The following is a 14409-nucleotide window of genomic DNA, read 5'->3' on the forward strand; positions in this document are numbered from 1 at the left end:
TTGTCTTTCAAATAGAGCCCCAAAACTTTGTCGAAGCTAAAAAATGATTTTTGGATAATCAAGTTACTACACGAGGAACTTAATCAATTTTGGATAGAACAGATTTTTAGAAGAATTGTACGTCCCAAAGCTTCAATGTACACATATACCTTAAGATTGGAATTTGGCCGGCTATCTTCTTAAAAAACAGTTAAAATTCTTGACATTTTTCTATTTGTCTTGATTCTAAGTCTTCAAGTATTTGTGATGAGACATGAAGCAACATTTTTTTTTTTTTACAAAAGTTTAATTGGATTGTAGAATGGGCCATGAGATTGAAGCAAAGACGGTTGATGGAAAGGGTACTGACACGAAGATGAGTTTAGATTTTCCCACTCCCTGGCGCTTCGAGAAGGATACGTTGGTAATTCAGATTGAATGGGAGGCTATCTGTCGTGAAGAAGAGAAGTTTCGTGAGTTCTGACAGAGCGAGCAGGCCACAGAAGTTCGCAACAGAAATCCATCATCTGTCTCATCCCCTCCCAACTCTCAAAACATTCTCAACACCCCTGCAAACTGGAAAATGGGTCTCACTAACAAGTAACCACAAATCTGATTGTTGTGCATTTGTCCTTTTTTCTTTTCCCCTTTCTGAAAAGAGGTCGAGACAGGTTTTGGAGTGAGAGAGTGCGGAGGAAGTGTGTATGACGGGAAGCCTCAGATCAGCAGCTCTGCTGGAGCGGCGCCTTCCGAATCCCTGCTGAACGCAGGCTACGTAACTATAATGCCCCGCCCTCAGCACAACCACTCCGAGGCCGCCGTTGCCGCTGCCCAAGCGACGCCCATGCTGCCTCTTGTCGTCTCCCTCAACTGCCTGGAGTACTGCTCCCTCGAGCAAGAGAGCCTCGCTGGCCTCGCCGCTGTCGAGCACGTTAGCCTCAGCCGCATCGCTGAGGGCCGGATCGAGTCCGCCTCTGCTATCCTCCTCCATTCGCTTGCTTTCCTTCCTCGTGCCGCCCAGCGCAGGCTCCAGCCCTGGCAGCTAATCCTCTGCCTCGGCTCTGCGGATCGAGTCGTCGACTCTGCACTCGCTGCTGATCTTGGCCTCCGCCTCGTTCATGTCGATGTCAACCGCGCTGAGGAGGTCGCCGATACCGTAATGGCGCTTTTCCTCGGCTTGCTTCGCCGGACGCACCTGCTCTCGCGCCACGTATTTTCTGCCTCGGGCTGGCTTGGTTCCGTTCAGCCACTCTGCCGCGGGATGAGGAGGTGCAGGGGCTTGGTGCTTGGAATTGTCGGAAGATCTGCATCCGCGAAGTCTTTGGCGACCAGGAGTTTGGCTTTTAAAATCAGCGTTCTTTACTTTGATGTCCATGAGGTATTTACTGCTTTGATCTATCTTGATACTTAAATATCCTCACTTTTGATGTTTTGGTGTGAAAGTGATTTCGAACTTATTAGTCTTCATGAAGAAATAAGAGTATTCTGATGGTTTTAGTCATTTACAGCTGGAGGCAGCTTAGAATCAAACCTGTTTATATGAAGATAAACAGTTACACGTGCAGTGACTAAGGCATTTTTAAGAACTAGAAAAACATTTTGAATGGAGAGTTGCCGGTATTTGTATTTTCTGGTGGTTAGTGGGAGTGTGATGGGATGGGTTGAAATCTTTTATTCATTGCAGTTATACTACTCTTGAGAATGAAATGAAATGAGATGTTTAGTTTTACCGAAGAAGGTGGAGTAGTGTTTAAGTGTCTGAATCATGTGCTAGGACATTGCTGTCTTGTTCTCCACTCTCCATTTATCCCTTGATTAAGAGATTTATATACTTGTATATGTCATGCTTTGTCCTTTTTACTGTGCTATTCATTTTATCCCTCCAAATTTGTCTATTTCCAATCATGCTTCTACAGTCAGAGAGGGGAAGTGATTTATGTGGTTTCAGTGATTGTTTTATCTTCTTTGATTGGTAATTTTACAGTCAGAGAGGGGAGGTAATTTTTTTTAGTCATTGACACTTTTATGACAGGGAAAAGGGAAAGCTGGACAGGCAATCGCATTTCCACCGGCAGCACGTCGAATGGATACTCTTAACGACTTGCTGGCAGCAAGTGATCTTGTTTCACTGCATTGTGCTCTAACTAATGAAACTGTTCAGATTATTAATGCTGAATGCTTGCAGCATATAAAACCTGGTAAGTCTCAAGCTATTTCTTTGCACTTGATTGATGTTTTCCTTCCAAGGTTCTTTCTGAAATGAAAGAAGTGAAGTATCATCAAGTGCTTCAGGGACTGTAGAAAATACTTTGCTGGATGTTAAGTGGTCGGTTGATCTGGTATAATTATTTTATGTGGACGAGCTTAGAGTTAGCAGTGGATGTATTCGGTTTAGGTTTTGCAGAGCCCAACACTATTCTGTGAAACAAATGCCTGTGCCATCCTGGTCCTGCTCAATGATGAGTTATTTCCTCCACCATATTCCTAGCCTGTAAACACTATAATCTGGCTCAGCCTACTGAGCATTTTTTTTTCAAATTATGATGTGTGATTTTTCATTATTGGCTGTTCCTTGTAATACTATAAACTAAGGTACACTTTCTAGTAATTGGAATTGGAAGCACATCCCTAGGTCTGCCAATCATTTGGCAGACACTCAAGCTAAGTTGAGAGTTTCACTCCAACACCTTGTTGTGGAAGAAGACCCACTTAGTTAGGTTTTTATTTTTCTCCCTCTTTTTAATAGTTTATACATCATTATTCAAAAAAAAAAAAAGCTTCACTTTCCAGTGGATATGAAAATGTGTACATTGTCTTTTCAAAAAAAAAAAAAGTTTTATTGTTCTTGCTAGTTAAAAAAAAGTGTAAATTGTTGAAGGCTATTTGAATCATATTAAGTATGGAGTTGAAATTTTGTATGAATTCTAAATATACTATTGGATAAGACAGAGATGGAGCTTTTGAGGGCAGTTTTACAAAAACGTGTTCCCTTCCTGTTCTATTGTGGAATTTATGTTTCAAACCTGTGCTGCTCTGTGGAATGAGCCCATCCTTGCCACTGCAGAGATGGCTGGTAAAGTGACAATTCTAGATGGACTTTGGTTCATAATCCTCCAGGATGTAGTTGTTTTTAGATCATTGACATTCCTACTTAATTTTAAAAAGTGACAAGTGGACAAAACTGGTGACCAGTTCAGATGACCGGAGCTTCTGATTTTGTACTCACACGTTAAAAATAAAAAAACAAACTTATTTTCGAATTGCTGTATCTTGAGTCTGTTATTTCAAATGTGTGCTTGCCTTGTCCCATGCTTGATGTATTTGATTGGTTGTGAGCATTGGTGATTACACCACATGTTTCAAATAATTATTGTGGCAATATTTGCATTAGCTTGTGATCATTTAAATGCATATGATTTCTATATCACCATTCCTGAAGACAAACAAATTTGCTTCCTACCAGGAGCATTTATTGTGAATACAGGTAGCAGTCAGCTTTTAGATGATTGTGCTCTGAAACAGCTCTTGATTGGTGGAACTATCGCTGGTTGTGCTCTGGATGGTGCAGAAGGGCCTCAATGGATGGAAGCATGGGTATGGGCATTATAACTTTTGGGTATGAAATTGGAATCTGAATTATATGTGGCTAATAGGTTCATTTCCCTTGTATTTATATTAGTTTTATGCATGTGAGTTCCTCTATTGATGTGTGAAGTCTACTTAGAGTCTCATTTTGTTATATCTATCGATCCAATATATTTTAGAGCGTTCAAAACATATATTAGGTTTATGTTTAAGAACAGTTTACAGTTCCATATACACTGTAAATTCATGCTATAACACCTTACCACTGAGATAATTGAGTTTCTATTTTTTTAATATTTTTAGGTTGGAAAGAAAGATAAAACTCATTGTTATAGTTGATTTGGTGAAGGCTTGGATACTTGGTTTGAAGTGACTTGATTAGAGTTGTCAAGAGCATTCATTTTATGTTACCGAACTAAGGCAAACAGTCTATTTCGTAAATGTTTTATATTGTTGATCATGGTAGACAATCATGGGCATTTACTGCGATTCAAATATAAATTGGATTCTTTACAGATTCATACTTTTAAGTTTGAAAAAGACATGCATATTACCAGGATGTGACCTCTTGAGCATTTATGTATGTTTCAGTAATTTTTTTTACATTTATTGTAATTAATTCATTTTTTTTGTGTGAAAAATACATATAAATTCATCTATGAGTTTAACTGTTATAGTTTTATCAATTTGCTACAGGTAAGAGAGATGCCAAATGTGTTGATACTTCCCCGTAGTGCAGATTACAGTGAAGAAGTATGGATGGAGATCAGGGAGAAAGCAATATCTATGTTGCAGGCTTTCTTTGTTGATGGTGTTTTTCCAAAGAATTTTGTCTCTGATGAGGAAAATGAAATAAGTGAAAATAGATATGAAGATGAACAACCCAACAAAGTAGAGACAGATGGTACTTCACAGGTTCATGGTGGTGATCTTGTTGTAGAAAGCCAGTTGAGTATAGAAAATAGCCAGAGACAGTATCTTAATCAACCAGCTAGCTCTCATCTTCAATATCAAGGACCTGGTTCGTCACAAAATTCCTGTGTTAGGTCTGAGGGGAAGAGTAGCAGATCAAATAGAAAGGCTAAAAAGAAGCATTCTCGTCGCAAATCACAACAAAAGTCAGATGATCCAACTTTTGATAGAGAGAGCAATTGCACCTCACAACGTGAGGATGATACTGCTGTAAGCGGCCGGGATCAAGTTTGGAGTTCTGGTTCAAGGTTTGCTTCTCCAGAGGATTCTAGAAATAGGCCAACTGCTCCCGCAGAATCAACCGTTGAATCAACTCCAGAGAATAAAACAGTAATAAATGGAGGACCTAGTATGAATTCTGGGGAACTATTGAAAGATGGGTATGTTATAGCTTTACATGTAAAAGATAGACCAGCTTTTCATGTGTCAAGGCAAAGATTGCCCAGGGGAGGTTGGTTTCTGGATACTGTGTCAAATGTGACGAAAAGGGATCCAGCTGCTCAGTTTCTGGTGACCTTCAGAAACAAGGTTAGCTAGTTTGCAATTTTGCCTCTTTCTTTGGTTCTTCTAGTCCTCAATATAACATCCTGTTTTTCATCCAAAAAGTATATGTTGCCTTTATTGTGAGATAAAACGTTAATTTTTTATTTACTGGCCAGTTTTTCTAAATTTATTTTCCTCAGGACACTATTGGGCTGCGGTCTTTTGCTGCTGGTGGCAAATTATTGCAGGTAATTCTGAATTCTTCACCATTGAACCTTTGCATTTAGAGTTCTTCAGTAGGAGGCGAAATCATCAGAGTCATTTCCGAGGAAAAAAGAAAAAAAAAAGGACATTCTTCTGCTTTAGTTCCCTTGGAAGTTACTATGAGTCATTCCCTTTCTATGTTTATTTCCAGAAGTTTTCTGAATGAATGACACTGTGCCTTTCCCCACATTGTGTCATCAATGGTTGTACGGATCAGAAATCTGTTATTGATATTAATCATCACTTAGTTTTTCTATAAAAATCCATCATCAGATATTTGGTATTTGAAATATCCAAAAAATGTGCAGTAAATATCCATATGTGTACATGCCAAGGATCTGCCTAAGTGATACTTTCATACTGTGACACCGGAAGTTTTTAATACAAAATATTTGAAGTGCTTTATTTGAAAATTGGGTCTGCAGTGACTCCTTGGTGTATATGGCTGGCAAAGTGTAACGATGTTGTTTGCCGGAGAATTGGAATCTGTAAACCAGGTAGTTGATAGGAGTAAGTGGGTTTCTTTATCCTGTCTCCCACTGAGGACTTCTTTCATTTCCCCTGTTCTTATGCAAGGGATCACTGGTCAGGGTTGCCAAAGTAAGATAATTGCTTGGATCTTTTCCCCAGCCGGATCCCTTAAGATTAACTTTGATGGCAGCACCCAGGGCAATCCTGGCTGGTTTTAGGGGGAGTTGCTTTGAATCTTTTGGGAGGACCCTTGCTCTTGGGGACTTTCTGACTGTTCAAGCGTAGTCTCTTCTCCAGGGGATCTGCATTGTGGTGTAGAGATTTACCTTTGCCCTACTCATTGAGGGGGGGTTTGGCAGTTAACCCCCCTGCGGGAGGCATCTCCACCTTGTTGAAGAGATCCTTAGTAAGTCCCAGCAGCTCTGTGACCTTGCAGCATACGCAACAGTCTTCGAACTCTAGTGCAGATAGACTGCCTAGGGAGGTAGTGAGCTCTGAGGACTTGGTTATGAGGCAGATTTGACCTCTTGGAGTTGATTTCCTCTCCTTTTGCTGTGAGTGTTTTTCGGCTTCTTTTATACTCTTGTAAACATTATACTCTTTTCTGTATCTTCCCCCTCCCGTTTTTATAAGGCAGCGTGTCTTCTGTATCCCTCTGTTTCTCTTTCTCTTAATAAAATCCTTTCCATCCTTAAAAAAAAAAGGGTCTGTTCTACTTCCAACTTATAAATCTAAATCTGCCATTCCTACACTAGATGTGGGACTTTTACCCTCTAATAGCCCTCTCATGTCCCAGACTCATTGGACATACAGAAGAATGCTTCTGAGACATGGAACATGCACCTGGGCATGAAGAGTAATAGAATTTGTCTTGAACTAGCTTCAGTCCAGAACCATGATAAATTGGGCTGGTTCATTTCCCAAAACAACTAGCCAATTGTTGGGGTCCTACTTCTGAACTTATAAACCTACTTCTAGGCCTACTACAGAAATAGGATTTTTATCCACTCATTTATATACAGAATATAAAATTAACAAAAATTCTGAAATAAATAAGAAAACGATTCTATTGAATATATGGAATTACTACAATGCCCCTAAATTTTTGGTAGCTGGCTAGCTGATCAATGGTACATGGCTATCTGAATTTTACTCAACATAGTTTGGTCCATTCAGCTAATCAGATTCTTTAGTGTAAAGTTCTTATGGCATATCCTGAATTTCAGGTCGAATTTTATGAATTTTTTTTCTGATGCCCAACAGCTTGGATACTCCTCTTGGGTTGCTTGGATGTTGTTAGTAAGCTTTGTTCAGCAGGCCTTTCTATCATGTGAATCTGTGTCCCTTGCATGATTTAAACTGCTGTAAATGTCATTAGTTTAAGTCCTCTAGGGACACAGAAGGAGTTAAGATTGCCAATATCTATTCACATGTATTTCAACTCTATGTTAGATCAAATTAATTAGCTTCTTCTACTTCTTCTTTTTAAACTAATAGCTTCTTGTTACTCACAATAAATGAAATGAATAAGAAGCAGATGATCATGCTAAAATGCTTTTCTGGTTTCATGGAAGTATTCCATAGACTGATACATGAAATTTTTAAATCTTGTTCACTTATAGTGGCCTTCCGTTGGCATTGGTGTATTCTCTGTTGATCCATTTAGTAGAAGTTAGCTACACAGTTATATTTTGCTTGTTGCATGCATTCCAGATAAATAGAAGAATGGAATTCGTATTTGCAAGTTACAGTTTTGATGTTTGGGAAAGTTGGATGTTGGAAGGTTCTTCTCTGGACAATTGTAGGCTTGTCAACTGTCGAAATCCCTTGGTAAGCTCTTCTTCTTCTTGTCTAAGTTTATAATAGTTTGGAGCTGTTTTGCTTGTTCTACAAAATTATCCGTGGTTGGATTCTTAAATATGTGTTTTGGTGTTGTTGATCATTTGTATTGAATCAGTCATATGTTTGGTAGTCAAGTTGCTATTGTTGACTATTTTCCCATTTTTTATGTTTTTTCCTTTTTCCAATTGGGCGATTCAGCGTCTTATGGATTTGTATACAAAATGTGCCAGCCTGTGAATATTTTTGTGGTTGCAGCTGTGAGCAAGCCTCTTTCTTTTTTGATAACGATGGAAAAAAGATTCAATTAAGAAGTCTACCAACGGAGAAAAGTGGAAATAATGAGGGAGATCGGTTCTATTCCTTAGCTCTGGAGAGACCTTATCATATTGAATTCAAGAATTGCTATTAATTAGTTGAGTTTTGAGTTGTCTTTGTTGAAACATGAAAATTCTTTTAGTACCGACCTGGGTTCTCAATCATTCAGAAGGATGTGGGAATTGAGGGAGATGCACCTCTTGAAATAAATACTAAACTGTTTGGAAATTTGGATTGTTAGTAATAATGGCATGCCAAGAAGAGTGGAGGCAAAAATGCTGGACATGTTATCAAATTTTGGCTACTGAGAAGGTGGTATTTGCAGAGGCTGTGGTATAAATGCAAGAAGATGGATGTACGCTGAAACTAGAACGATGAAGAACACTTGAGGGGTTGGCATCAATTGACGATAAAATACATTGACAGCTATGTGATGGTTTGGACATGTGCAATATAGGCCTTCTAGCTAACTGTGAAAAAGTATTTTAATTGCAATTGGTGGACCAGCTGACCAGCATGATAAATATTGCAAGGGAAAAAGGACATCTTGAATGGACTTGCATATGGTTGATCGAAAGGGAGAAAATGATTTTTTTAGCCAGGCTTAACATGGTGTCTATAAAACGCATTTATGATCGTGATACAGTTAGGTCTGTGTTAAGAGTCAAGGGATATTTTAGTATTTTTTCATGTTGGTTGATCTGTAATTTGTTAGACAAAAGGGTCCAGGTTAGAGTGTTTGAAGAGGTGTGGTTATTGTGTAAATCTCGTGGATTATGAAGGGTGTTTTACATACTCATGTATAAGTTCTTAAGTTAGGGGTTTTTTAGCCTCTTTGTAAAAACACTGTAGTTGAGAATAAAACCTGATGGCGGCTCGATTTTTCCCCATCCAGCAGGCTCTACAACAGCCATCTCTCTCTCACTCTTCCTCTCTTCTTCTCTTTTCTTCTCAAATTTTCTTCTATTTTTACCTTCTTACTTAGTATCAGAGCAATTCAATCCATCAACTCAAGTCTAAATTTGAATGTTCTCTATTCCTGAAAACTGTGAGCTCTCCTAAGATAGGGATCTCTCAATTATCTTCTTTTGATTGACATTAAAGGTCTTTTTTTATTATTCTTTGTGTCTTAACCTAAGGGCTAATGCTTTGTGTTTCTATTTGAAGTAGTTATCGTAGGCAGTTGTGATCCTACAAGGATCTTATGAAGTTTTGAAAAACAATATGAGGTATTACTGCCTGCTTCACGTACTTTGGGACACAGGTTTACCTGCATAGACTTCACAGGGCCTTTTCGTTGTGTGTTTTGCATCAAACATCAGGAAGTGTAGTTTTTTTGGTGTATGTTTTATGACATATAACTTTCTAGGAAGTGAAGAATTATCTGAGAAGACACTTCCAAACCAAGGACCTTAGATCTCTCTAAAATATTTTTTGGATATTGAAGTTGCTAGGAGTAAGCAAAGGGAAGTTGCTAGGAGTAAGCGAAGGGTAGTCTTTTAACATAGGAAATATATCACTGACATGTTATGTGAGTATGAATTATTAGGAGCCAAACTGGTGGATACTCCAATGGAGGTTGGTCAGAATTTATAGTATGGGATTAACACTTTGTTGAAAGATGGGATGGTTTGTTGGGCTGTTGATATATGTGTGATCAGTTAGTAGAGATGGAACCTCCACGTAAAATTCATTTTGAAGTTGCACAAAGTATTTTATGGTATTGGAAAGGGGCTACATGAAAAGGCCTACTGTATACTCCACATAATCATCTTAGAGTTGAGGGATATTCAGATGGAAGATTATATTGACTCCAAACATGACAGGAAGTCCACCACTATTTATTGTGTGTTTGTTGGAGGGAATCTTGTTAATTGGAAGAGTAAAAAGCAAAATGTTATGGCACATTTTATTTCTGAGGCAGAATAGATATTAATGGCTCATACTTTTAGCGAACTTATTTGGATCAGAGCAGTGTTAAAAGAGTTAAAACTGATTTCAGAGGACATTGTGGTACTTAATGTGATAATCAAACAATCATCTTTATTAGAAGTAACCCGGTATTCCATGAGAAAACAAAACATATTGAAGTTGATCTACACTTTGTAAGGGATGCAGTGATAAGTGGTAAGGTAGTTAGCCGATATGTCTAGACTATTGAGCAGATTGGTGATGTATCCACAAAACCTCTTGGGAAAACAAGATTTCAATAAGTTATTGCACGAAGTTGGGATTATTGTACATATATGCTCCAGCTTGAGGGAGGGTATTAAGATCAGAGGTATTTTAGTAATTTCTCATATGGGTAGATTTGTAATTTGTTAGATAGAAAGGTCTGGGTTAGTGTTTGAAGAGGTGTGGTTTATTGTGTAAATCCTGTGGGTTATGAAGGGTGTTTTACATACTCATGTATAAGAAGTTAGGGTTTTTTAGTCTTTTTGTAAAAACACTTAAAGTAGAGAATAAAACCTGATTTTCCCCATCCAGCAGTCTGTAAGCAGCCCTTCTCTCTCTCTCTCTCTCTCTCTCATTCTTCCTCTCTTCTTCTCTTTTCTTCTCAATTTCTCTTCTATCTTTACTTTCTTGTAATCTGGAAAAATGAATCTCTCTGGAAATTCTTTAAGTGGTCAACAAAATTTCAATAACCCTTCAAAATTTTGATGTGCTTTATTATTATTCAATATTATCATTATTATTATTTTGAGAGCAAAATTTATGTTGGTGCTAGTGGTAGCGCAGATTGTTTCTCTTCTTGGTTGTTATGGCTACTGTTTCGCTCATTTATGTTACTTTTCTTGTATTCATTTCTAACCTGTTGTTTTGATCATTGAGCCCTTCCCATCAAACTGGAGAGGGAATTGTCTTGTTTTATTTTTTATTCATGTTTACCAGGCTATTATTCCTACCACTTTATTTTTAAAAGAGGTTTATTCTTCCACAATTCTTTTAGTTTTCTCAGGAAAATATGCCCGGTCTTAGTTTGGAAAAGAACTTTGTTCTAGGTTTTTTTATTGAACTGTCCATACAGACGATCTGTTTCTCATTGTCGCTGGATGATGGGAATGCAGGTAGTGTTGGATGTACGTATTGAGATTCTAGCAGCTGTTGGTGAAGAAGATGGAGTTGCTCGCTGGCTCAATTAGATGACTTGGAGGGACCTCAGCAGTCTGTTGTTTGCTACTAATATCTTGGTTTTGTATTGCCTACCTCTGTAAAGCATTCAATTTTCATTATTCTGCTGGGATTTGAGCATCGATTGCTTCAGCTGTGGTTTCATTTCCGTTTATTAATCTAGAAAATTGCCTTGATATATGTAGAATATTCTCCCATGACTTACATCAGATGTCCTCTTCTCATGGCCCATGGTTTTGGACATCCACGAGTGTGGTGATGAAAAAGATAACGGTTTTTACTATTCTGTTTAAACCCTTTGTCACTTTCCAGAGTTCCCAAGATTATAATTCTCATTGACGTCTTTTCCTCACATCGAGGATGGAGAGGCACGAATAGATAACGAGGGATTGACCGAAATTACAGACAACATATAAAGATAAAACAAATCAAAGGTTTCAAATATTGCTATAAATGATTTCTCTTCTGCAGATTTTGTAAACAAGAAGTAAATAATTACCTTCGGAAAATTCTTACCAAAAGCCGCCATTATAGCAATTGTAGAGGATCAAACAAATGCAGTTGAACTGGACAATCCAGACCCTGCATAGATTGAGAGAAAACAAAAAAGTTTATTTCATTAAGGAAGAAAAATTTTGGATTTTATCTTGTCAAACGGCAGCTGAGCTTCTTCGAGCAAAAACCTGTCACCATAAACAGGCTCCAGAGAAGAGAAAACAAGAACTATCGAAAAAGGCGAGATGATTAAAAATTAAAATAATTTATTTTGGTGGGAGAAATGAAGAAAATGAAGAAGCCGATGGTGGAAGACCGACTCCCTGGCTGACCAAATAAAAGTCAGAAGCGTGTTATCTCACGTGAAGGTTGTTGGATGGGGTCCTCTCCCCACGTGGACACATAGATTCGTGCGTTGACTTTAAAGTCTTTTTGACTGGACCGCCAAGTCAAAACCCAGAAATCTTTAAATTTCCAATATCTGGTCAAAACGTATACAAACATAACAGAGACAAGTAGAGAAGAGAAACTTGGCCTTCAAAAACGAGTTTACACCCTTTACAAAAGGCATCAATGGCAAAAGCCCAAAAAAAACAACTGTAATTCCACACCTCCTCTCCTTTTATTAGCCAACACGAATGGGAGGGGAGATGGCATCGTCGAATCTGAATTCAAATGGAAACAAGTGGCGAGTGTGGAGACATTGCGTGAGGTGAGATGGCATCGTCGAATCTGTTTCGCATGGAGGATAAGCTGAGACGGAGACTAGCCAGCCACCGCCGGTTCTTCGCCGGAACTATCGCCTCGTGGGTTTGACCCATGAACTTTCTAATCCTTTGGAGGGCAACTTCCATGGTGTCGTCGTCCATGTTGGCGAAGCAGACCCTGAACCATCCAGGCTCTGCGCAGTGGAAAGATGACCCTGGAGATACGTTGAGCTTGACATTGTGAATTATGGTTCGCCACAAAACCATCTCACCTTCAAATGTCGGCTCTTTAAGGAGTTTTCTCAAGTCCATCCAGATAAAGAGCCCTGCATTACCCTTCAAATAATCGATACCAACTTGGGAGAGACCCGCTGTGAAGAGCTTGTGCCTCATGGCCAGCCTCCTTGCGCTCTCTACCAAGTACGTGTCTATGAACTCCTCGTCAGACAGCATGGATGCGAGAAGGTGCTGCGTTTGGGTGGACACCAACCCGAAGCTCGACATTTTACGTGCACAGTTCACCACTTTGTCATTGTACGAGTAAACAATGCCCACCCTGAAGCCTGGCAGTCCGAAATCTTTAGATAAACTGTAAACTATATGGATGAGGTCTCTGTTGCACTCCACGTCTTCCTCTATTATCTCAGCAACGCTCACAAGATTAGGCTGCCTGAAGACAGTGGCAGCATAGATCTCGTCGCATACGAGGTGGATGTTCTTTTCGTTGATGAATGTTACCACACTTTTCAGGGTTTCTCTGTCCAACAGTGTGCCCAGTGGATTCGACGGGTTTGTTACGATCATCCCTTTCACTCTTATGTTGGCTCCTTGGGCCTTGTCGTAGGCATCTTCTAAGGCATCTCTGGTGATCTTAAAATCGTTGGAGCTCTCGCAAACAACCGGCAGTAGCTGCACTCCTGTACGCCACCTCAAGTCCCGATTGAACCTGGAATGTAGGGGAAGAAAGGCGGGATTCCATCAACAGATAATTTCAGTAGGGTTGGTAAGCAGTAGTTTAAGGGAAGAACAAGGGGGGAAAAGAAGAGAGAGCATACGCTGGATAATATGGCGAAGGGACCAGGAAAGCATCTCCGGGGTTTGCCAAACAGAAGGCAACTGTCTCAATGGCCCCTGTGGCTCCACCGCTCATGACTACCCTGGCTGGGTCGAAGTTGGCTTTACCTCCTCTCACTTTCTCCATGAATTTTGCAATTGCCTGTACACAAGCATCAGAATATATCCTTAGAGGTCCCGCCAAAACCACTATTAAACCAGTAATGAGCTAATGAAAACAACTAGTATATATGTCTTGAGAACCCCCAAGGACAAACGATTTTGTTGAAATACGCCTGAGAGTTTCTCTATCTGTAAGACACTTAAAGACGGAGAGAGATGAGGCAAAAGGCCGGTTTGGTGGTTACGTTTCTGAATGTCGGTAGCCCATGATAATCCTGAAAGTTTGCCCTATCCCTGAACTTTGAAATGCCTTCCAGGGTGCAGATGGAAGCTGATGGGTTCTTCCTAATCCAGTCCAGGGTTAAGTCGAGAGAAAGCTGCAAAGCAAAAGAGACAACAGGATCAGTATTAATCCAGTTCAAAAGTACTCTTGAACACGAGACGTGAAATAAATGAATTCAGAACAGGTTGGTTACTTGATTTTCAGCCAGACCCATCTGGATAACTCCGTTGGGGTTCTGGGTGGGATGAAACGGATCGCTGTCGTAAGCCTTCCACCCATCAAAGTAGGGTGAGTTTTCGCCATGGCCATCGCTTGAAGCAATTCGTGACAGCAAGGAGTATTCTACAGGTGCAGCACACCCCATGTCTCAGCCTCACAACGTTCGACTCCAGGAACTATGAAAGACCAAGTGTTTGAGAGCAAATGGGGAGCAGACTAGCTAACGGAACAAGAGATGTGAATGGAGAGAAGCCTGACGGGGTAGATTTATAGAGAAAGAGAGTGAGACATTTCAACGTTCAACATTCCAAAGTGTAGGAGAAATCCAAGTTAAATCAGTCACCCCATGTGAGTATTTCTTCCTACCTCCATTTTCCTGCTTTTGTAGATCTATTAAGGTCTCGCTGAAGCAGGTAGCATTTCTTGGTGTGGAGGCAAACTGAAGTTTCGCATGAAGCTGGTCTCCCAACAGTAAAAAGAAAGGCA

At 39.6% G+C, this 14409-nt stretch overlaps 2 protein-coding genes across 2 annotated transcripts; one reads left to right on the plus strand and one right to left on the minus strand.

The window, feature by feature from the left end:
* The first annotated feature begins 455 nt into the window (after positions 1 to 455).
* Positions 456 to 11337, plus strand: LOC137967190 (C-terminal binding protein AN-like). The gene is made up of 7 exons (XM_068813670.1): positions 456 to 1357; positions 2012 to 2177; positions 3443 to 3573; positions 4261 to 5064; positions 5220 to 5267; positions 7468 to 7584; positions 10980 to 11337. Exons 1-7 carry the CDS (start codon positions 764 to 766, stop codon positions 11052 to 11054), a joined length of 1935 nt encoding a protein of 644 aa, XP_068669771.1. The 5' UTR covers positions 456 to 763; the 3' UTR covers positions 11055 to 11337.
* Positions 11338 to 12209: 872 nt separating this feature from the next.
* On the minus strand, positions 12210 to 14068 carry LOC137935397 (1-aminocyclopropane-1-carboxylate synthase-like). Its single transcript, XM_068780052.1, has 4 exons — positions 13898 to 14068; positions 13667 to 13798; positions 13301 to 13461; positions 12210 to 13191 (listed from the first exon to the last, which is right to left on the minus strand). Exons 1-4 carry the CDS (start codon positions 14066 to 14068, stop codon positions 12210 to 12212), a joined length of 1446 nt encoding a protein of 481 aa, XP_068636153.1.
* Between the last annotated feature and the right edge of the window lie 341 nt (positions 14069 to 14409).

Source organism: Aristolochia californica, unplaced genomic scaffold (genome assembly GCF_029961685.1).
Source record: "Aristolochia californica isolate CCGP_79_NKW_82.1479 unplaced genomic scaffold, dmAriCali1.0.hap1 SCAF_6, whole genome shotgun sequence".
Lineage (NCBI taxonomy): Eukaryota > Viridiplantae > Streptophyta > Magnoliopsida > Piperales > Aristolochiaceae > Aristolochia > Aristolochia californica.

Bases quoted from the DNA above. Each gene is read 5' to 3' on its own strand.
- LOC137967190 (XM_068813670.1), top strand. From the start codon at position 764: ATGCCCCGCCCTCAGCACAACCACTCCGAGGCCGCCGTTGCCGCTGCC. The intron at 1,358-2,011 runs GTATTTACTGCT...CTTTTATGACAG, and splicing joins TTTACTTTGATGTCCATGAG to GGAAAAGGGAAAGCTGGACA. The intron at 3,574-4,260 runs GTATGGGCATTA...AATTTGCTACAG, and splicing joins CTCAATGGATGGAAGCATGG to GTAAGAGAGATGCCAAATGT.
- LOC137935397 (XM_068780052.1), bottom strand. From the start codon at position 14,068: ATGGGGTGTGCTGCACCTGTAGAATACTCCTTGCTGTCACGAATTGCT. The intron at 13,799-13,897 runs GTAACCAACCTG...TTTGCTTTGCAG, and splicing joins TGGGTCTGGCTGAAAATCAA to CTTTCTCTCGACTTAACCCT. The intron at 13,462-13,666 runs GTAACCACCAAA...GCTTGTGTACAG, and splicing joins GGCTACCGACATTCAGAAAC to GCAATTGCAAAATTCATGGA.